Genomic DNA, 24957 nt, shown 5'->3' with positions numbered 1-24957 from the left:
GATAACCTTTGCAGACCTGAAAGCACTAAATGAATGCTGGTTATTATTAAGCTTTGTGTCTATGCATGGGAAAGGGAAGGATCATCTGGAAAAGGGAGGAGAGTGATAGAATGGAAGTATGAAAGTCATACATGTTTTTCAGAAGCATCACATCCAGCTGGGGGATTTCCAGATAAGAATGGGGCAAAGATTCTGTGTCATGCTTTCATCTCAGTGAATTGATAGATTTTGAGAAAAAAAGTGTCATTCCTCCCCTTTTGTTCTCATTGTCTCCACCCCTTCTGATGAGAATGGGGGAATCTTGGAAGTTCCTTTGGAAAGTCCCTGTGTGGTCAGTAATCAAAATCATTTCCAAACCTCTAGAAGTCCCTGCTGACAAGGATTGTGAAACTCATGTCAAGCAATGTGGAACTGCAGAAAGATGAGAAATAGGGAGTTCTAGGTTCAAATCCTCATTCAGGTGCTGACAAATTACTTAATCCCTGGGTTTTAAGTTTTCTTATGTGAAAATGAGGGGTTTGGATTGGATGAATTCCAAACTCCTTTCTAACTCCCGGCCCAGAAAACTGTGAGATAGAACTGGGAAGAACAAGTGAAAGAATATAACCTTTCTAGGTTTTCTAGATTAGATAAAGATCCCAGCTCCATCGGGATTCCATAGGGACTGTTTTTGTCTTTCTTTTTGTACAGTGCCTGATACATAGAAAATGCTTAATAAATGGTTGTAGAGTGAACATTTTCAAAGTGGTTTTAGTCAATAAACATATTAATGTGCAATTTTCCATATGGCCTCCTCTGCACTTTGCCATCATGTCGCAGGAACCCCACTATCCTATGAGATCATTTGACTCTGGAACTCCTACCTTGTCAATAACCCCAGTTCCTGTGGCCTCTCCCTCTGAAAGGAGAATATGACAATGGAGAGCTCCTCCTAGGATCTCCATTTAAGGTGGGGTGCCTAACCCAGCCGTCCTCTATGTCTCTCTCCTGACTGTATTGCTCTGGTCTTTGCCACCACATCTCTAAATCAGGTACCTCCCCAACCCAACCTCCATTTCAACTTCCATTTGAGTAATGTCTTTTTTCTATCAGATTGGTTTTTTTTGAGGTGAAGAACTGACTTTCTAATTTTAAAAACTTTTATTGTTAGTATTTAGGTTAAGATACCTGGCACACCATAAATTTCTCAATTTATTTATTATAAGCCAATATTCCATTTTCTTTGTTACGATCAAGGTCATAAGAATTAGTCAAGCGTCCACTGAATTGTCTCAAGGGCCAAGCATGGAGCTAATGCAATTAAGGATGTAGGATAATTATGTGTAAATCACCAAACCCATTCTGACTGGTGCTTTGCAGATTCAGGTTACATCATCTCAAATGAACCCTCCTTTTGATAAAGTGATCTTTTTACATCTTCCTAATTGATTCACCATCACATTTACCAAAATGACTTCTCCAAACCTTTTTATCTCTTCTAAAACATCCTGACTCACCCTTTCATCCCCTCAGCTGAAAACCTTGCCCCATATTTCACTGAAAAAATAAGACCATGCACTAAGAGTTCCTTTTTTCCCCTCCTTTTTAATCTCACATCACACATACAAGGCGTTCTACTTTCTTCTTCACCCCAGTCTCATATGAAGAGATGGCCCTTCTCCTTGCTAATAGAAACCTCTTTACTTGTATGAGTGACCTCCTTTTATTCTGTCTTCTCCAGCAGATTGCCTCTTCTATCGTTGCCACTCTCTTTAATCTTTTATTTCCCCCTGGATAAAGATTGCTTACCTTCTACATACAAATATACCCATATTTTTCCTATACTAAAAAAATTCTTTATTTGATATAACCATCCTCCTAGCTATCATTTTATATTTAGTCTCTCTTTTGTGGCTAAACTTTTAGAGAAAGCTTCTATGAAAAAATGCCCCCATTTCCTTTCCTCTCAATCTTTTATTTTTCTTTCTAATTTTTATTTAATTTTAAATTTATGGAATAAAATAATAATTTCCCTATGGAAATACACAGTATAATAAAAAAATTGCACATGAAATTGTAACTCAATTATGTACAACTTGCTATTCCTTTTAAATACATAATAAAATTATCATGTAAATTTCTTTTTTTCTTTCCTTCCCTTCCCTGATTACCATTAGACACAAATGCATCTTTCTCTCTCTTCCTCTTTCTCTCTGTCTCTTTGTGTGTGTGTGTGTGTGTGTGTGTGTGTAAAATCATTCTATGTATATTTCTATTTACAAGGTCTCTCTCTGGATACAGACAGCATCTTTCTTTATGTGTCCTTTGTAGTAAATTTGGATATTTATAATAGTCAAAATGACTTCTTTGCTCAAAGTTGTATTTTAAATGTTTTCACAACTTGTTTTGTCATTCCTCTGCATCCCTGCAATTTCTGGTTCTTTGTCACCACAAAGACAGGTACTAAAATAACTTTATGGATATGTACACATATATTGTATTTAATGTATACTTTAATATATTTAACATGTATTGATCTATTGGCCATCTGAGGGAGGAGGTAGGAGGAAGAAGGAGAAAAGTTGGAACAGCAGGTTTTGCAAGAGTCAATGCTGAAAAATTACCCATGCATATATCTTGTAAATAAAAAGTTATAATAATAAAAAAAGACAGGTGCTACAAATATTTTATAACATATAGGTTCTTTTCCTTTTCCCCCTAATCTTTGGAAAGAGATGTAGAGGTTATTTCTGGTTAAAGGATATAGGCAACTTTATAACTCTTTGGACACAATTCTATTGCTCTCCAATTGGTTGGATCAGTTCACAATATCACCAGTAATGAATTGGTATCCCAATTTCTCCATATTCTCTCTGATATTTGTTGTTTTCCCCTTCAGTCATTTTAGTTAATCTACTAGATGTAAAATGATATTTCAAGGTTGTTTTAATATACATCTCTGTAATCAATAATGATTTAGAGCATTTTTATATGACTATAATTTTTTTATTTCTTCATCAGAAAACTGTCTATTCATATCCTTTGACCATTTATCAATTCGGGAACAACATATATTCTTACAGATTTTACAAAGTTCTGTATATAGTTGAGATTTGAGACCTATTTCTGAGTAACTATCAAATTTCCTTCCCTAGTTTTGTTTTCCTCTTGATCCTGGCTATATTTGATTTAATTTTACTGTCTTCCAAACTCTCTAAAATCTATTTTCCAATCTCATAAATCAATAGAAACTGCTCTTTCCAAAATTACTGATGACTTTTTTTAAATTAAAAAATGAAATTTTGTTGATATTTTCTATTTCTTATATCATAATATTCCATGTATCCTTCTTCTCTCCCTTCAATTGAGCCACCTCCTATGATAAATAGTATTTTTTAAAGAAAGGATTAAAAAAAGTTAGCATAATTGATAACATACTGAAAAAGTCCCCAAATATATGCAATGTATAACCTATGTGGATCATCTACCTTCTTAAAAAAGTAGGTTAGGGGGTGTCTTCTCATATTTCTTCATCTGATTCCTATTTAATCTTAATTTGTTACAACTTTGGGTTTTGGGGTGTGTTGTTCTTTCTACTTACATTGTTGGAGTTACTATGGATACTGTTTTCTTGTTTCTGCTTACTGTCTTTGGCATCACTTCATATTGATTTTTTTGATACTCCTGTGCATTCATTGCACACACCATTTCTTATATCACAGTAATTTTCCATTATATTCACATACCACAATTTGTGTAGCCATTCCCAATTGATGGTTATCTATTTTATTTCCAGTTCTTAGCTATGACAAAAAGTGCTGCTATGAATGCTTTTGGAGTATGTGGACACTTTTTTCCCCCTTATTGATGGCTTCTTTAGAGTATAAGCCCATAGCTGAGTCTCTGGTTCAAAGGGAATGAGCATTGTAGTCTATTTTTAAAATCAAAATTGCTTTCCAAAAATGGTTATACCATTTCCTGCTCCACAAACAATGAGTTAGTATGCCAATTTTTCAACAAACACTTTAACATTGTTAGCATTTTTGTTAATTTACAGAACATGAAATGAAACCTCAAGGTTATTTTGATTTGTATTTCTCTTATTAGTGAATTCAAATGTTGTTTTGTAAGTGTAAATGTGGTTGTAAATACTTTGTATCTTTTTTGAGAAGTGTATGTTCATATACTTTGGATATTTATCTACTGGGGAATGACATATACACATATATGCATATTTTTGTATCTTGCATACCAAGTTCCTTTTAGAGAAATTTGATATCAAGATATTTTTTCTCATTTAACAATTTTTAACAACTGAATCAAAATGGCTAAATGCAAAGCAACAAAGAAAAATGTAAATTAGTTGCAGGCCTCAAAAGAAATTTTGGAAGAGTTCAAAAACGATTTCAAAATATAAATAAGAGGTAGAAGAAAAATTGGGAAAAGAAATGAGAGCAATGAAAGAGAATAAAGGGAAAAAAGAATCAACAACTCAGTAAAAGAAGCACGAAATAAAAAAAAGATATAAAAAAATTCACTAAAGAAAACAACTCCTTAAAAAATAGAATTGTTGAAATGGAAAAGGAGGTACAAAAATACAATGAAGAAAATAATCCCTCAAAGATCAGGATAGGGAAAATGGAAGCACATGACCTTCTGAGACATCAGGAAATGATAAAACAAAATCAAAAGAATGAAAAAGTAGAATAATATATAAAATTTCTCAATTAAAAAAAAACTGACCTAGAAAATAGATTAAGGAGAGATAATTGAAGAATTATTAGGCTACCTGAAAACCATGATCAAAAAAAAAAAAAAAAAAAAAGAACTTGGACATTATATTTCAGGAAATTGCCAGGAAAACTTCCATGACATTGTAGAACCCCAGGGTAAAATAAAAAATTGAAAGAATCTTCCAATCATCACCTGAAAGAGATCCCAAAATGAAAACTCCCAGGAATATCATGGTTAAATTCTAGAGATTCCAGGCCAAGGAGAAATACTACAAGAAACTAGAAAGAAATGATTCAAATGTTGTGAAACCAGAGTCAGGATTAAACAGTAATTTTGCAGTTTCTACATCAAAGAGCTGGAGGGTTTGGAATATGATATTCCAAAGAGATGTCCAAAAGCAAAGAAGTTAAGATTACAATCAAGAATCACCTAACAAATATTAAGGCATGAAAATCTCACAATCAATTGCAGAAAAGCTGAAACATTAAATGCATCCTTTTCATAATGCAATAAAAACTACAATCAAAAAAAGGAATGTGGAAGATTAAAAATTAATTAGAAACTAAATAATCTAATCCTAAAGAATGAATAGGTCAAAGAACAAAACATAGAAATAATCAATAATTTCATTAAACAATGAGACAATATACCAAAATTTATGAAAAACAACAAAAGTAGTAGTTAGGGGAAAATTTATTCCTCTAAATATTTGCATCCATAAAACAGAAAAAGAAAATTCAATCAGTGAATTGATATGCACCTAAAATATTTAGGAAAAGAACAAGTTAAAAATTCTCAGGTAAACAGCAATTTGGGAATCCTGAAACTCCAAGAAAAAATTAAGGAAACTGAAAACTGTTGAACTAATAAGTAAAACTAGAAGCTGATTTTATTTTGGAAAAAAAGATAGCTTAAACCATTGGCTACTTTGATTTAAAAAGAAAGAAAACCAAATTACAAGTATCAAAAATGAAAGGGGTGAATTTACTACAAATGAAGAGAAATTTAAAACAATTATTATAAATTTTTCTGCCCAACTATACATACTAATAAATCTGACAATCTAAGTGAAATGGATATATATATTTATAAAAATATAAATTGCCCAGATTAACCAAAGAGAACATTTCAATAACCTCATGCTACAAAAGAAATGGAACAATGTCAATGAACTCCCTAAGAAAAAAAATTTCCAGGATCAGATGAATTCACAAATGAATTCTACCAAACATTTAAAGAATCCCAATACTATATAAACTATTTGGAAAAATAAGCAAATAAGACCTACCAAATTCCTTTTATGACACCAATATTGTGCTAAACCAAATTCCTTTTATGACACCAATATTGTGCTAATACCTAAACCAGGAAGAGTAAAAACAGGGAAAGAAAACTATAGACCAAATTCCCTAATGAATATTGATGCAGACATTTTAAATAAAGTACTAGCAAGGAGATCACAGCAATATATCAGAAAGACAATATACTATGACCATGCAGAATTTATGCCAGGAATGCAGGGCTGGCTCAATAAAAGGAAAAGAATCAGCATAATTGACCATATCAAAAATAAAACCAAGAGAAATCATACAATTATCTTAATAGTCAGAAAATCTTTGATAAAATATAACGCTTATTCTTATTAAAAACACTACAGAACACAGGAATTAATGGAACTTTTCTTAAAATGATAGGTAATATCTATCTAAAACCATCAGTGATCATTATGTATAATGGGGACAAATCTGAAGCCTTCTCAGTAAGATCAGTGATGAAGCAAAGATGTCCATTACTACCACTATTGTTAAATTTTGTACTATAAATGCCAGCTATAGGAATAAAAGAAGAAAAACAAATCAAAAGAATTATAATAATTAACAAGAAAAGAAAATTGTCACTCTTTGCAGATAATATGATAATATACTTAGAGAAATCTATAGAATCAACTAAAAAGTCTAGTTGAGGATCAGCTAGTTGGTGCAGTGGATAGAGCACCAGCCTGAAGTCAAGAGTTCAAATCTGGCCTTAGACACTTAACACTTCCCTAGGCAAGACACTTAACTCCAATAGCCTTAGCAAAACACAACAAAACAAACAAAACAACCTAATTGAAATAATTAACAACTTTAGGAAAGTTATAGGATTTAAAAAAGCACATAAATCATTAGCGTTACTAAAAATGATCAACAAAGACTAGCAGCAAGGAAAAAATACTTTTAAAAAGATAAAATACTTATGACTCTACCTGCCAAGACAAACCCTAGAACCATATGAACACAATTACAAATCACTTCTTACATAAATGAAGTCAGAACTAAACAAATGGAAAAATGTTAATTGTTCATGATTAGGCTGAGCCAATGTAATAAAATGATGATTCTAAATTAATCTACTTATTTAGTGCTATACCAATTAAAAATGTCAAAAATTATTTTCTACAGCTAGAAAAATAATAACAAATCTCAGGAAAACAATTGCCATAATCAACCATATCAATTACAAAACCAACAAAAATCATATGATAATCTCAATAGATGCAGAAACAGCTGTTGACAAAATACAGCATCCATTCCTACTAAAAACACTAGAGTACATAGGAATAAAGGGAGTTTTTCTTAAAATAATAAGCATTATTTATAATAGAGAAAAGCTGAACTCATTCCCAATAAAATCAGGAGTGAAATAAGGAGGCTAATTATCACCACTGTTATTCAATATTGTACTAGAAATGTTGGCTTTAGCAGTAAGAAAAAAAAAAGAAATGAAAGAAATTTGAATAGGCAATGAAGAAATAAAACTACCCCTCTTTGCAGATGATATGATGATATATTTAGAGAATCCTAGAAAATCATCCAAAAACCTGCTTCAAACCTTAACGGCTTTAGTAAAATTGCAGGAGATAAACTAAACTCACACATATCATTAGCCTTTCTATGTATAACTGACAAAGCCCAACAGCAAGAGAAAGAGAGAGAAATTCCATTTAAAATAAACTGTAGATAAAATAAAATATTTGGGTGTCTATCTGCCAAAAACAAACCCCAAAGCTATATGAACATAATTACAAAGCACTTCTCATACAAATAAAGTCAGATCTAAACAATTGGGAAAATGTCAACTGCACATGCCTAAGTTTAATATAATAAAAAAAGACAATTCTACCAAAATTGGCCTATTTCTTCAGTGCCATGCCAATCAAATTGCCAAAAATCATTTTATAGAGATAGAAACATAATAACAAAATTAATCTAGAAGAACAAATGTGAAGAATATCAAGGGAATTGATGAAAATACAAAGGATGGTAGTTTCATAGTGTCAGACCTAAAATTATATTATAAAGCAGCAGTCAATAAAACCATTTAATTCTGGCTAAGAAATTAAGTGGAAAGATACATATGATATAACAATCAATGATTATAGTAATGTAGTATTTCATAAACCCCCAAACTTCAACTTTTGGAATAAGAACTCACTATTTGACACAAACTGCTGGAAAACTGGAAAATAATGTTATAAATTCAGCGTAGATCTATATCTCACACCCCATGCCAAAATAAGGTCAAAATTGGTATATGATTTGGGCATGAAGAATGATACCATAAGCAAATTAGGAGAGTAAGGGATAATTTACTTATCAGATCTTTGGAGAGGGAAGAAATTTATGATCAAAGAAGACTAGAGAACATTATGAATTGCAAAATGAACATTACATTAAATTTAAAAGTTTTTGTACAAACAAAAAAACCAACACAAACAAAATTAAAAGGGGAAGTACAAAGCTGGGAAAATTTTTTACAGTAGTTGTTTCTGATAAAGGTCTCATTTCTAAAATATGTAAAGAGTGATATAAAATTTATAAGAATACAAATCATTCACCAATTGATAAATGGTCAAAGGATATGAACAATTTTCAGATGACGTAATTAAAGCTATTTTTTTAAAAAATAACTTTTTATTGATAGAACGCATGCCAGGGTAATTTTTTACAGCATTATCCCTTGCATTCACTTCTGTTCCGATTTTTCCCCTCCTTCCCTCCACCCCCTCCCCCAGATGGCAAGCAGTCCTTTACATGTTGAATAGGTTACAGTATATCCCAGATACAATATATGTGTGCAGAACTGAACAGTTTTCTTGTTGCACAGGGAGAATTGAATTCAGAAGGTATAAATAACCCGGGAAGAAAAACAAAAATGCAAGCAGTAATTAAAGCTATTTCTAGTCATATGAAAAAATATCCTAAATCATTATTGATTAGAGAGATACTCTGAGGTACCACCCTCAAACTCTCAGATTGGCTAAGATGACAGGAAAAGATAATGACAAATGTTGGAAGGGATGTGGGAAAACTGAGACACTAATATATTGTTGATGGAGTTGTGCAATGATTCAACCATTTTGGAGAATAATTTGGAACTATGCCAAAGGATTATAAAACTGTGCACCTTCTTTGACCTAGTAGTGCTGCTACTGTATCTGTATCCCAAGGAAATCATAAAGGAGAGAAAAGGATCTACACATGCAAAAAATGTTTGTAGCAACTCTTTTTGTGGTATCAAAGAATTGGAAAATGAGTAGATGACCATCAAAAATGGCTGAACAAATTGTGGCATATAAAGATAATGGATTATCATTGTTCTATTAAAAAATGAACAAGCTGATTTTAGAAAGTCCTGGAAAGATTTACATGAACTGATGCTGAGCAAAACAACCAGAAATAGATTGTGCACAGTAACAGCAAGATTGTGTGATGATCAACTATGAAAGACTTAGTTCTTCTCAGAGGTTCAGTGATCCAAGACAATCCAATAAACTTTGGATAGAAAACACCATCTGCATCCAAAAAGAGAATCATGGAGATTGAATGTAAATCAATATATGCTATGTTCACTTCTTTTTTCCGTTTTGTTTTTGTTTGTGATTTTTCACTTTTATTTTGATTTTTCTCTCCCAACGTGATTCATAAAGAAATGTGTATTGGAAAGTTAATATACATGTATAATCAGGAAAAAATGAAACAATTAAAAAAGTAGGAAAAACAAAAAATAATAACAAAATTCATCTAGAAGAATAAAAGGGCAAGAATATTAAGGGAATCAATGAAAATAATGTGAAGGAAGGTGGTCTATGCTCAAACTGTATTATGAAATAGTAAACTGTATTATGAAACAGAAAACAGTCATACTGGCTAAGAATTAGATGGATGAAGTGGTGGAGTAAATTAAGTACTCAATAAACAATAATAAATAACCATAGTAATCTACTATTTGATAAACCAAAAAGCCCAAACTTCTGGGACAGAAACTCATTATTTAATAAAAATTGCTGGGAAAATTGGAAACACTATGACAGAAAGTAGGTGTAGACCAAGATCTCACATTATACCCCCCAAAAATGTCAAAACAAGTATGATTTAGACATAAAGGTTGATACCATAAGTAAATTAGGAGATCATGGAATAGTTTGCCTGTTAAATCTGTGGAGAAGGGGAAATTTTGGGACCAAACATGATATAGTGAGCATTATAAAATGTAAACTGGATCATTTTGATTATATAAAATTAAAAGTTTTTCACAAACAAAACAAATGCCAAAAAAACTAGGCGAAAAATTTATAGCAAGTATCTCTGATAAAGGTCTCATTTCTCAAATATATAAAGAATGGAGCCAAATTTGTAAGAATACAAGTCATTCCCTGATTGACAAATGTTCAAAGGATATGAACAGATAGTTTTCAGATGAAGAAATCAAAGCTTTCTACACTCTTATGAAAAATATTCTAAATCCCTATTGATATAGAAAGACATTTGTCTTTGGTACCACCTCACAACTAACAGAAATGGCGACTGCTTGAGGGGATGTGAGAAAAGAGGTAACACTAATAAACAATTGGTGGAGTAATGAACTAGCCTAACTATTCCGGAGAACAATTTGGAATTATGTCCAAAAGGTTATAAAATTGTGCATACTCTTTGATCTAGTGTTATCCTAAAGAGGTTATAAAAAGGAAAAGGAATCTATTTATAAAAAATATTCATAGCAGTTCTTTTTATGGTGGCTAAATTTTGGAAATTGAGGGGATGCCCATCAATTGGGGAATAACTGAACAAATTGTAGTATATGATTATAATGGAATATTATTGTGCTGTTAGAAATAACAAGGTTGGATGATATCAGAATAATCTGGAAAAAATTATGATTAAGCTTTGTAATAGAAGGGAGTAAGTAAAACCAGGAGAACACTGTAGATCATAACAACAATATTGTACAATCAATAACTGAATGACTTAGGTATTCTTAGTAAAACAATGACCCAAAATAATCCCAAAGAACCCACATTGAAAAATGCTATCTACCTCCAGAGAGAGAACTGACAACATCTGATAACAGACCAAAACTTCTTTTCTTTCTTTTTCTTTCTTTAGTTGTTTCTTTTCTTTCTTTCTCTTTTCTTCAATGAAATGACTAATATAAATGGGAATATTTTACATTATTGCATATGTAAAACCTATATTAGATTGCTTATCATCACAGAGAAATGGGAGAAAAGAGAAAAAGAGATAGAATTTGTAACTCAAATTTTAAAATACCCAGTAAAATGTAAAAATTATTTTTTCATGTAATTGTGGGAAATATTATTTAAAAAATAAAATTTTGTCATGATATAATAAAAAATTCCAAAAAAGAAAGAAAAGTGTTTGTCAGTAAGCTATCTCAACAAAACTCTTAGTCTCTGCCCTCTTTCATTTTATGCTACAAGGTCAAACTTGCCCGTTATTCTAATTATTTTTTGATTTCCTACTTTAGCATTCCAATCCCCTACAATAAATGTAATTTTTTTGGTTTCATTTTGCTGTTTGTGTATGTGTGTGTGTGTGCGTGTGTGTGTGTTCTATTATGTCTGGAAGACATTGTAGATTTTCATAAAACTGATCTACTTTAGTCTTTTTGGAATCACTGGTTGTAGCACAGACTTGTTTTACTTTGATGTTGAATGTTTTTTCTTGGATTTGAATACATATCCTTCAATCATTTTTGAGATTATACTCCAATACTGCTTTTTGACTTTGAGGGCTACTCCTTTTCTTCAAAGAGATTTTTGTACCCAGCAGTATATGTAATGAGCAAGTACTCATCCTATGCAATTTCACTCTTCAGTAAGTTTTTGTACCTGAAAGACAATGATTAAGTTGGCTGTCAATACCTGAGCAAATTTCTGCAATCTGGAGGTAGGATTTTCATAGCACTAGAAAAGAGTAATTGGGATTGGGGTGTAGAAACAAGTTTTGTTGTAAGCCTTTGATATGCTCTTATTTATGTGTGTGAGTGCAGGCTCATTGCAGAGAATATGGAAGATAAGGGAGAAGCCCTGAGTTAGCTCAAGTCAATATATGACAGTTCATATATTTATGATTTTTTCAACCTTCTTTTGAATCCTAGTTGCCTTAGGCCATGGATACAGCTGAAGTTGTTTTATCTTTGGCAAATCATTTCTGTTTTAGAGTCCGAAAGGTCATGTAGATTAGAGAAAATGTCTACTCCACCATCTTGTTGCTGATGTGACCCAGAAGTTCAGAATCAATGATCTCTTAATTGCCAATTTAAAATATTTTTATTTCTCCAATCAGCAAAAGTCTGCCTTCTCTTCCTATTCCTCCTCTTATTGAGAGTTAAGAAAAACAAAACTCTTCTTATAAAGGTGTTAATTTAAATGAAACAAATTTTTGCATTGGACATATCCAACAAATGTATATTTATATGTATATGTATATGTGTACATATTTATCTATATATCGCTCATGTTCTGAATCCTTCTCCTTTCTATCCAGAGGTGGACAGCATTCTAATAATAGTTATAATAATAGTAGCTAACATTTGTATAGTGCTTACTGTGTACAAGGCACTATGGTTAAGTGCTTTACAATTATTATCTTATTCAATCCTTAGAACAGACTTTCAAGGTGGGTGCTATTATTATTTTTTTGCATATGGGAAAATTAGGATAAGTGATTTGCTCAGAGCCACACAGTAAATAAGGGGCGGATTTGAACTCATGTCTTTCTCACTAGAAACTCTGTACACTATCCATTGTACAAACTATTAAGTTTCATCATTAGTTTTCTGGAACAGTGGATGTTCATCATACTGATCAGAGTTCCTAATGCTTTTGAAGTTGTTTGTATTTGCCATATTATAATTATTATCTAGTGTATACTTCATTTTGCTTAGGGATGATCCTACCTTCAATCTACTTTCCTTCTAATTCCCTTTCTCCTCTTTCCCTTATATTTCACTGTTGAGTGAAATATATTCTGGTACCTAATTGTTTGTGTATATTCTTCCCTCCTTTGACCAGTTCAGAGGAGAATTATGTTCGTCAGCCTACCCCCTCATCCTTATTTGTATAATTCTTGGGCACCCTGATTATGTGAGATAATTTACCTTATCTTTTTTCCTAGTGTAATTTTCTTCTTTCTTTCCAGTTTTCTTTTAAGATTATTAAGACATAATAAAACCAGTTCTAGACCTTCTAATTAGATTTCCTTTATGACCTATGATGATAGTTTGTCACCTCATATTTGAATGTAAGCGCTTTATCATTGTTCATTCATGTTTACTTTTGTATATTTCTCTTAATTCCTATATTTGAACTTCAAGGTTTCTTGTTTGGAATTCTTCATTAAAGGTCCATTTCCCCTCTGCAGCATTGTATTCCATTTCTCTGGTTGTAAGCCTTATATTCTTGGCTAGCATGTTCTTCAAAGTTTTCAATTATATCTCTTTTAGGAGGTGATCAGTGGATTCTATTTCCACTTTGTCTTCTTGTTCTAAGAGATCTAGGCAAATTTAAATTTTAAGATTCTTAAATATGATGTCTAGGCTCTTTTCCTAGTCATGGCATTCAGATAGTCCAGTATTTCTCAAATTTCTTCACCTAGATTGGTTTTCTAGATCATTTTTTAAAAAATGAGATATCTTACATTTTTTTCTATTTTTCATTCTTTTGATGATTTTAATTTTTTCTTGTTGAAGGCTTTGATTTTTATTTGGTCAATTCTAATTTTCAAAGATCCTTGAAGGGGCAAGATTTTGCATTTCTTCTGCCAAGCTGCAAAACTCTCAATCCATCAGCCCCCCCCCCCCCCCCCCCCCCGCCCATTACTATCAGTTTATTCGTTCAGCACTCTCATTTCATTGCCAAACATTTTTAATTCCTCTAAAAAGAACCTCTTGTTTCAATTCTTGATCTCAGGAATTCTAATTGAATTTGTGTCTACGTTGTGTTTTTTCCCTAGGTTTGGCTTGTTTGTTTTTGAGCCATTTTCTTCTAGACTTGTGTCTTGGGAGTCCCTATCCCCACAATAGCTTTCTATGAGGTTCTTTTCTGTTTGTTTATTCTTCTAGTTTACTTTGTATTTGATGTTTAATCTATGCTCTGTGCACTTCTGGAGGGAAGATCCAGGCTAGTCCTGTTACCGTTTTCTTGGTGATATTGAGTGTTGTATTGTTTCAAAATCCCAGAGATATCTCAGGCTGAGGACATGCAAATATCCAGTCTCCCAAATGGTTTGATCCAGGCTAATTGCTGCCTGAGCTTTGCAAATTTCTGACATGGATGTATTTCTGAGAAATAGTAGACTGCTACTAAACTCAACCACTGACCAAGCAGCTGGAAAGTTCTGTTGGCTTAAAGTTATAGAATTGCTGATCTTCCTTTGGTCTGGGATTTCTGCCCTGGGCTGAATTTCAAACTGGGCTGGAGATTCATATTGGAGACTTCTTCTGGAGCCTGAGTCACACTGTTATTGTTTGCTTCTGAGCTTGCCTCTCTCAATATACCACTCAGAGTCACAGACCACTGAAAGTGATAGTAGGGTTCAAGTCTTTTAGTTCATCCCGGATCTGTGACCCAGAACTAGTTGAGGACAACAAAGCTCTCAGTTGCCATGTGCCCCCACTATGGTGCCCTAATATGGATCTGGGACCTTTTTTTTTGCCTCAGTTCACAGTCTTTCTCTGGGGACTGGCCAGCTGCATGTATGGCATGCTCCATATTCATCCCATCCCCCATGTCTCTTGATCTGTTTGTTTCCCTAGTGCTGACTTAGGATAGAAAATGTGTCACTGTGATTTTCCTAAATTATTTCTTCTTTTTCTTCTTTCTTTTCCTCTTCCTTCCTCTTCCTCTTCTTCTTCTTCATCTTCCTTCTTCTCCATCTTCTTCCTCTTCTTCTTCTTCCTCTTCATCTTTTTTGTTGTCTTCTTTCTTCTTCATCTTCTTCTTCTTCCTCTTCCACTTGATCTTGTTCTTGTTTTTCTTGTTCTTCTTGTTCTTATTCTTGTTCTTTTCCCTTTGACGCCACTGATTACTCTCTTTTCTCTAGGTTTTCAGAACACAGTTCTTTCTTGATCCTCCATCTTATTTTCCTGCCTTATTCTTCTCAGTCTTCTTGGGTGGATTTTCATTCAGACATATCTGTCTCTTAGGGCTCCAGTCTAGGTCCTTATCACTTCTTCTTTACTCTTTTACTTGGTGATTTTAGTATCTCCCATTGATTCAATGATAATCTCTATGCAGATGCCTCCCATATTTATTTGTTCAATCTTAACTTGTACTCACCTCTAGCCTTGTATATTCAATTGCCAATTGAACATCTTGAACTTGATATCTCATTGATATCTTAAGCTTCACATGTCCAAAACTGAATAATCATCTTCAACTTTAAACGCTCCTTCCTCCATAATATACAAATGCAAATCAATTTGGCATTCAAAGTCCTTCATTACATAACCTTCATTTTCCAATCTTCTTCCTTATAAGTATTCTTCAATCTAGTGATACTGGCTTCTTTGCTGTTGTTGTAACAAGATAATGCATCTCTCAGCTCCCAACACGTCCCCCATGTGGGAAATCCTGTTCTTCTTCATCTCCATCTCTTGGCTTTCCTGTCTTTTCTCAAGTTCCTTCTGCAGGAAGTCTTTCTAAATTCTTCTTAATTCTATTGCTAAGCTGAAATTCAGGATCGGGTGAATTTTTCTTTCATGACCATTGGAAGTACAATAATTTATTGAGTTCCTAACTCAGGAGATCATGAGACTGGTGGCTTGAGTCTAGCACCACCTGGTGGACAGCAGCCATCCACATTGTAAGGGCCTGTCTATGTGGGCACTGAATGATCTTGAACTTGACCGTTTCTTGAAGCTAACTGCAGTAGCAGAAAGCTTCCCTCACTTCTGTAGCAAGGAGTGTCCTCAGGCAAAAATGGCTTTTCACCACATGTGGATCCTTTATCTAGTTTTTCTCACACTAGGTTCAAGTTAAAAAAATAAAATAACATTCCCCTCCATTCCAGGGGCAACAACTTAAACAGTTAAGTATTACAGTAATCCCTTCCACATCATGACTTTTCCCCATTGTGGTTTGTCTATATTGCAGGTTCACATAAGAAGTTGAATAAAAATTTCGAGGGAGTTTTGTGAAAGCTGTAGATGGCACACCAATGTCAACATATATAATAGAGAAAAAAGTTTAGAAACTCAGAAATATATAAAATATGTAACAACATATTTTATCTTTTAATGCCATGATAATTCATACTTTTTCTATGGTGAAGACCAAAATATTTTAAGTAGATTTTCCTGCACGAAGGGTTCCATGACAGTACCTTTTGCTGTAGAAGTGGTAACTTTATATGCTTTGGAAAAATCAATTGGTCAGTAAGTCAGCTAGCATTTATTAAGTCTTACTGTATGCCACAGAATCACTGGGGAAACACAATATCAGTCACGGCCTTCAGGAGGCTCATGTGCTAATGGATGAGACAAAATGCAAAGAGCTAGGTAGGTACAAGGTATATTCGGAGTAGTTGGAGGGGGGAGGAAAAGAGGGTAGAGAGAGGCTGATCTTAGAGGAGAAGGCATCTGTAGCTTGGAGAAACAGGAAAGGCTTTGTGCACAAGGTCTTAATTTGATCAGAGTATTCAAGGTAAAAAAGGAAACTAAAAGGTAAGTAAGTAAGGAGGGACAGCATTTGAGGAATGGGGCATTCCTCATAGTACAAAGGCAAATGATCAGATATGGAGTGTCACATATGAGGAATGACACAGGCCAATGTCCCTGGATTTTAGAGTTTGAGGAGAGAAAAAAAAGTATAAGACTACAAAAGAAGCAGCTGGATTATGAAGAGGGTTTTTTTGGTGTTTTTAAAAAATTTAATAACATTTTATTTACCCCTCACTCCCAATTACCTGTAAAAAATCTTTTCTTTCCCCCTCCACAAGACAATAAGCATCCTGATATAGATTATGTATGTACAATCACGTAAAACATATTTCCACATTAGCATCTTGTGAAAGACTGAGAACAAAAGGAAATAACAAAAACAAAAACAAATGAAAATGCTAAGCTTTGATCTGCATTCAGATTTCATAGTTCTTTCGCTGGCTATGGATGGCATTTTTTTCATCATGAGTCACTTGGAATTGTCTTGGATCATTATATTGCTGAGAAGAGCTGTTTATTATCATAGTTGATTATTGCACAATGTTGCTGTTACTGTGTACAGTGTTAGGAACAGTTTAAATGCTTTAAAAGAGGATTTTATATTTGATCTTGGAAGTAATAGGGAGCCATTATTGTTTCTTGAGTAGGGGGTTGACATAATCAAATTTGTGCTTTAGAAAAATCACTATAGTACCTGAGTGGAATATGGACTAGAGAGGAGAAACACATGTAGTGCTTACCACGTGCCAGGCACTGTGTTAACGCATTATAATTGATATCTCATTTGATCATTTTGCAAATGAGGAAACTAAGGGAAAACAGGGTCACATAGCTTATAAATGTCTGAGGTCAAGTTTGAAATCAAGTCTTCCTGACTTCAGGCTAGGTGGTCTATTCACCATATCACCTAGAAATCATTAAGTGCACCATTCATTCAATAGTCCAGACAAGAGGTGGGCAGGGTTGTGGGAGTGGGGGGAGGGAAGGGATGAATACAAGAAATGTCTTAAAGATAGAAATGACAACTGATTGGATATTCAAGATGAGTGAGAATGAGGAACTGAAGATGGTGTTACTCTTGCAAACCAGGGTGACTGTGAGCTGGGGAGTCTCTTGGCAACAATACAGAATTGTGGAAGAGGTGAGGGTTTGTTGGAGGAGAGAATGGGTTCAGTTCTGGACACAGGTGAATATGTGATACACAAAGGATATCTGGTTTGAGATGCCCCAAAGTGTGGGAGTGGAGCTCAGGAGAGAGACCAAGGGTAAATAAATAGCTCTTGGATTCACAGAACCTAAGAGAACTGATTTCAGAAAAGCAAAAACACATTCTCTCTTTGCTCTTTCACTGTCTCTGAGCTACACCTTAACTTATTGAGGAAAATAACACTTGTTTCTCAGAAGGGTGACTCTCTCTTCTCTCTTTCAAACCTCACATTCTATGTGTTTGGATAGAAAGCAAAATAAAAGATAATATAAAGCATTTTGAGGATTTCAAAGTGCTACATAATTGCTAATAATAGCTAGCTATTTAATAATTTAATATTAATATTGATAATTTAATAGTTAGCTATTTTAATAATAACTAGCTATTGCTAAAAGAAATCATGGTTGAGTTCCAATGATCTTGTGATGGAGAGAGCCATCTGCATTCAGAGAGAGCATTGTGGGGACTGAATGTGGATCACAACATAGTATTTTCACTCTTTTTGTTATTGTTTGCTTGCATTTTGTTTTCTTTCTTATTTTTTGCTCCTTTTTGACCTGATTTTTCTTACTCAGCATGATAATTGTGGAAGTATATAAAAAAGATTTGTACATGTTTAATTTACATTGGATTACTTGCCATCTGAGGAGGGAGTGGGAAGAAAGGAGGGAGAAAAAGTTTGGAACACAAGATTTTTGCAAGAGTGAATGTTGAAAACTATCATGCATATGTTTTGAAAATAAAAAAGCTTAAAAAAAATCATGGTTGAATTAAGCACCTTTAAGTACTTCTGCCCCCCCCCCCCCCCCCCCCCCAAAAAAAAAAAAAAAGATTGAGGGATCCAATCATTTCAAGTTACAGATTTCCCTCTGCAGGCTGCCAGAAGGAGGTATACTTGGTTTCTTTCCTTTCCTCCTTTCTTCTTCCTCCTGCTTCCTGCAGTGGGAAGGATATGGCCTGAAAGCCACAGGGAACCCGAAGCAACTTCCCTAGGCCAGCTCTTGATAAGGAGCAAGGGGAAACAAAGGTTTGATGGGCCCTGAATGTTTTTGAATATTCAATCCTCCTGTTGCTTCTGACATTAGCAGTCTTCGTTTGCATCTGATCAGTGCCATTCTCTGTTCCCATTCTCTACTGGTCCAGCTCTGGCTTCAGGAATCCTGGAGGATGCTTGGCCCTGGTCCCTACTCAGGCTGCCAGAACTGCTGCTTCTCTTTCAGGGGCTTCTCCTTCCTGGTCACACTGGCTTGTCTAGGGAAGTTTCTCACTCCCTCAAGCCTCCCAGCACTTGCAGAACTTGGAATAGAAACAAAGGATTTTTTAATCCTTTGACCCTCATTGGCTTATGAAGGAGTGTTCTTATGTACTTCCCTCACAATCTCTCTGGGCATTTCTTCTGGCTGTCCTATATACCTGGAATGCTCTTGCCCCTCATCTCTTCCTTCTTTCTGGCTTACCTGGCTTCCTTCAAGTTCCAGCTAAAATTCCCCTCTACCCAGGAAGCCTTCCCCAGTCCCTCTTAATTCTAGTGCTTTTCCTCTGTAGATTATTTTCTATTTATCCTGCATAAAGCTTGTTTGTACATTGTTGTTTAAATGCCTTATCTATTAAATTGTAAGTTCCTGGAGGGCAGGGACTGTCTTTCTTTATATTCTCAGTACTTTGTGTAGTGCTTATCACACAATAGGCAGTTAGTAAATGCTTATTTTTGGCAAGCCCTTCCATCAGATCTGCTGGTGTTCCCTGAACACTCCATGCACCAAGGCAGCTAAGCACTTTCATCCAACTCTCACCAGTAGCTCTAAGAAGCTATAGCATGGGAAGCCTTCACAGCCTGGCAGGACCTCTGACAGATGAACTAAACCAGGCTGAGGGCAACCAGCAAGCCTCAAACCCATTGGTGAGTTAAAGCTTAGCCAGACATCGAGGATGCTAAGGTCGATCACTGCATCCTGAGCCACACCCACTTCTTGCCACTAGACTTTGATGTCTAGAAGAGAGCCTCAGCTTTGAGCAACTGTGTCTCACTTAAATCAAGATGCACATCAAGGGATAACCCCACAGTGTCACTGGTCCTGTGAAATCAAGCATGAATAACTGACTCATCTTCCCCTCTTCCTAATTTCTTAACCTACGTCATCTCTGATTCTTTATTCTCTCTTCCCATATCATTAGTTCCAAATCCTGTCATTTCTATCTTCCTAACATCTCTTGTATGTCTCCCTCTTTCCTCTGACACTGTTCACCACCCTGGTGAAATATTCTATTGAACTACTGAATAGTCTGCCGCTGGGTGGTCTCCCCATGAGCTGTGGTCCAGCCTTCTGAGCTCATATTGGTCCTATTTGACCACAATACTCACTGGACACACTAACTCAACTCTAATATAGTGATATCATTTGGATCCTCTTTGAGAACTAAGGATAACAGCTGAACCAAACTCTCTACCTCAAATCTTTCCACTTTCTCAACTTCATGTCATTCCCCCCCTTTCATTCTATCAGATTCAACAATTCACTATAATCTCCAGAATAAAATACAAAATCCTCTATTTAGTTTATAAAGCTTTACTTAACTGGCCTCCTTTTCACCTTTTTTCTTAAACTTTTCTCTCTCTTCTCCTCCTCCCCTTTCTTCATATTCAACAATTGAGTGTCACTGGCATCCTTACAGTGTGACCCTGGACAGGTTTGCCTCAGTTTCTTTATTTGTAAAATAAGTTAATAATGGCATTCATTTCCCAGGGTGCTTATGAAGATCAAATGAGTTGAGTTCTAAAGTGTTTAGCATATAGTATGTGCTTAGCAAATAAATATTTGCTATCATCATTTCTTTTTTCTCTCCAACAGGGTAACATTTTAGAGAAACTGAACATCTGCTCAATGCCAAAATGTATACGCTTTTTGCACGACTGTTTTCTGAACAAAAAGGACCCTCATCTTGTGGTAACTACACTGCACTTAGGGAAGGTACCGGTGAGGCTATATAAGCCAAAGGCACCATCTGCAAGACCCCGTTGCGGGATCATCTTTTTCCATGGAGGCGCTTGCGTATTTGGGAGCCTGAGTAAGAAAGGATTTCCCTTCTGCTTAGTAAAGAAACAGAACCTTTTTCCAAGGCTTTATTCTCCTTGTGCAGGTCAAATAGTGAACATGCATGTTTGAAATTGTTACTTTTCACAGGAACTGGGTATTCAATGGTTTTCAAAATCAAGGATTACACACTCCCTCCTCCCTAAGATTTCAGGCTTGACATGTTGGGTGTTACAACTCAATTTTAAGCCCTTTTCAAAGAAACGACAAAGGTCTGTGGGGACAATAAGGATGATCTCTGCCATTACTTTCTGACTTGGTATATGTAGACAGTTATTATTATCTTGTTCATTCATTTCTCCCATGTATTTCTTGAAAATGAAGACAATCCCCCATGGGGCAGAAGGCAATTAAGTCACATGATCTAAAATACAAGTATTTATAGCATTTAGTGTTGAAAGAAACCTTAGGGATCATATCATATGAAATTCTCAATCTGGGATACTTAAAATTTGTTTTTAAAAATATTTTGAGAACTGTATTTCAATATAATAGGTTTCCTTTGTAATCCTATGTATTTCATTTTATACATTTAAAAATATGATTCTAAGAAGGGGGTACATAGGCTTCCATAGACTAGCAAAGAGGGGCCCAGGACCCTTAAATGGTTAAATGGTTTTAAATGGTTAAAAATCCCTGTCCTAGTGTAACTTTTCTCCCCCATTTTACAAAATAGGATCCCTATTTAAGCTTTCAGTAATCAATTCAAAAACGTAAATTTATGGCCCATTTTTGGCCTTACCTTTCACCTAGATAGATCATCTCTGCCAAAGCAGCCACTGGAGCAGCAGTTAGGCAATATCTGTAGTTTGAAATCAGTACTTCTCACAGGTGATAGTTCAGAGATCATCATTTTCAAGAGGGGGGGGGTGGGAAAGTGTCTTTTCCTTGACACTTAGCCCAGTGACTCTAAATAAAGTAAGTGCAAAAGGTGAGTAGGACTAATGAATAATTTCTTTCCTCTTCCCATCCTCCTCACTTCATTGTAGTATAATTAATTATCCAGCCCACATATTGGGCTGGATTTTGTACCAAGAAAAGGTGTTGTAACCAACACCTCTGAGGCCTCAAAAAACATGAGTTTCCACTCATCAACTTATAGAAAAGTAGAATTCAGTTACAATGATTGGTGGATTTTCATTTCAAACAATCATTTAAGTTTTAAAAAACCCAACAAAAATAACCCATTAATCTGGAATGAACAGAAGGTTTGACTGGATATTTTAGGATCCTATTAAGAACTCTCAGGTAACATAATTGTAAAGAAACATGAAACATGGAAAGGGTCATAGAAAGAGAGAATGACCCACAGATGTGCCCCCCCCAGAAGGAGAGCAAATGATGAAATAATGAGCAGATAGAACACACATGCTCTGCACAAGGGTTAAAGCTGGGGTAAAGAAGAGAAGAAGCATGGGAGGTGGGCAGTGCTGGGAGAGGTAAGTCAGCTACTACTGAAAACTCTTTCTTTTCCAGAGTTTTACAACCGCCTGTGCTGCTACTTGGCCAGGGAAAGTGACTCTGTGGTTGTAGCTATTGGGTGAGTAATAGATTTTTTTCTGTAGGTAGGAGGGGTCAGAGCACATATGGAAGGGGATAACTTATTAGATAAGTGTTCTGGAAAGCAGAAAGAGGCAGGGAGATCTTTAACTAATCCAGGATGGAGAAGCCCTGTTTCCTAAATTATAGAATCATAGACTTTTAGAGGTGGAAAACATTTACATGGCAACTGAAACCAATCCTTATCCAAAAAAGGAATCCTGACTACAGCATGTCTTCCAGGGAGGGAGGTGTCAAGTACCCACCAACTACTGAGACAAACCATGGCCCTTCTTGAAAATTTGGGTTGTTAGAAAGTTTTTCTTGATCTTAAGCCTAAATCTGTCTCTTTCCAATTTCCACCCATTGCTATGACTTCTGTTCTTTGGGATCAAGCAGGAAAAATTGAACCTCTTTCAGATGACTAAAGAGCAACTATATCTTCCTAGAATATGTATAGTCAAATAAAACAAACTCTTGCATTAGCTTTACCTACCACTTTCCTCCACTCTGCCAAAGAAGTCATTTTTTAAGATGTTTTAATCATCACTCTTTAATCTAAAAACTCTCTCTCTCCAGACTCTCATGAGTCATTAGTATTTTTGTTTGGTCATTGTGTGATCAATCTTTTAAAGTTGTTTATCTTTATAATATACTTGCTACTGTCGGAATTATTCCCCTGGTCCTGCTTATTTTTACTTTGGATCAGTTGATAGTTTTCCAAGATTTTTCTGAAGGTATCTATTTCATTATACAGCACAATAGTATTCCATTCCATTCATATATCATAATTTATTTAGCTATCTCAAGTGATGGGCAATTCCCCAGTTTCCAATTCTTTCCTGCCACAAAAAGAACTGTTATAAACATTGTTATACCCATGGGTCCTTTTCCTTTTTCTTTGATTTATTTTGTTTGGGGATTTGGACTTAATGGGGTTATTGCTAGAAAAGATACACATAGTTTTAAAGCCTTGTGGGTATAATTCTAAATTATTCTCCAGAATGTTTGGACTAGTTCACAACTCCAAAAGGCATTAATGTGACTGTTTTTCCCACATCCTCTCCAGAATTTGTCATTTTCTTTTTCTGTCATCTTAATCTGATAGATGTGAAGGAGTAATACAGAATTGTTTCAATTTGTATTTTCTCCATTATTGGTGATTTAGAACATTTTTATGTGACTATGGTTAGATTTGATGTCTTCTGAGAATTACCTGTTTGTATCTTTTGACCATTTATCAATTGAGAATAGCCTTTATTTTTAGAAATTTGACTTAGTTTCTAAATCTTTCATAAATGAGGCCTTTATCACAAAAAATAAATGGCTGTAAAACTTTTCTTCCCAGTTTCTTGTTTTCCTTCTAAGCTTGAATGCATTTTGCTTGCGCAAAATCTTCAAAATTTAATGCAATAAAAATTATCCATTTTACCATCTATGGAGCTCTCTCTTATATCTTGTTTAGTCATGAATTGTTCCCTTGTTCTTAGATCTAACAGGTAATTTTTTCCATGTTCTACTAATATGCTTATGATATCTCTCTTTGCATCTAACCCATGTGCAGATTTTGAGCTTATTTTGGCATATGGCATGAAATACTGATCTATGCCTAGTTTCTGCCAAATTGATTTCTAGTTTTTCAGAAGAAATGTTTAATTTTTGCCCCAATAGCTGGTATCTTAGGGTTTATCAATTACGAGGTTAATGTGTTCATTTTGCTTCTGTATATTATAGACCAAATCGATTCCATTAAGTAACCACTCTGTTTCTTATCCAGTATCAAATTATTGGGTTTGTATCCAATCTGCATTTTTTTTGAGGCTTTGCTTGTGCATGTTTTCATGTCATTATCTTATTCTGATTTTGTGTCTTGTGTTTTCCTGTCACCACAGTAATGTTTTATGATTAGATTCTTTTTTTTGTTGTTCAAACATTTGTACAACCTACTTCTTGACTTGGACTTTTTGTTAGTGTTGGGCTTTGCTCACCTCTGCAGAGGAGATAACATCTGATTTTTATTATCTTCTGCTACTTTTACAGCTCAGTGTGAGGACAAGTAGTGTTTTTGGTTGCTTCCAAAGTGTGATCTTGAAAGGTTTAGTGCCCTCACACAGATAGGACCCCTAGTCCCTGACCACAAATGTTCCTCTCTGCTGTGTAACTGGGTAAAGGCACTATGGAATTTACAAATGGCACCTGATTGTGCACTAAGTGCTATGACAGAAGATTCATTCCCAGGATCTCATTCTCCTTATCTGAGTGTTGCTATTCTCTAGTCTTATATCCACCACAGGTGCCACTTCTGCTGTGCCATGCTCCTGACCAGAACCTGTTCCATAATCTGCAGACTTCTCTTTTTGCTTCCTAAATTGCTCTGGGCTAGAAAAATGATGTGCTGTAACT

At 34.8% G+C, this 24957-nt stretch overlaps 1 protein-coding gene across 1 annotated transcript in view; it reads left to right on the top strand.

Moving 5' to 3' along the window:
- The window catches only part of AADACL4 (arylacetamide deacetylase like 4), a 35203-nt gene that overhangs the window by 5936 nt on the left and 4310 nt on the right, over nt 1–24957 (top strand). Inside the window, 2 exon segments of the mRNA XM_051988520.1 lie at nt 20773–20989; nt 22492–22555. Coding sequence (XP_051844480.1) covers nt 20773–20989; nt 22492–22555 — 281 coding nt within the window.

The sequence above is a fragment of the Antechinus flavipes genome, chromosome 3 (assembly GCF_016432865.1).
Source record: "Antechinus flavipes isolate AdamAnt ecotype Samford, QLD, Australia chromosome 3, AdamAnt_v2, whole genome shotgun sequence".
Lineage (NCBI taxonomy): Eukaryota > Metazoa > Chordata > Mammalia > Dasyuromorphia > Dasyuridae > Antechinus > Antechinus flavipes.
This window is presented reverse-complemented; position numbering and strand designations above follow the sequence as displayed.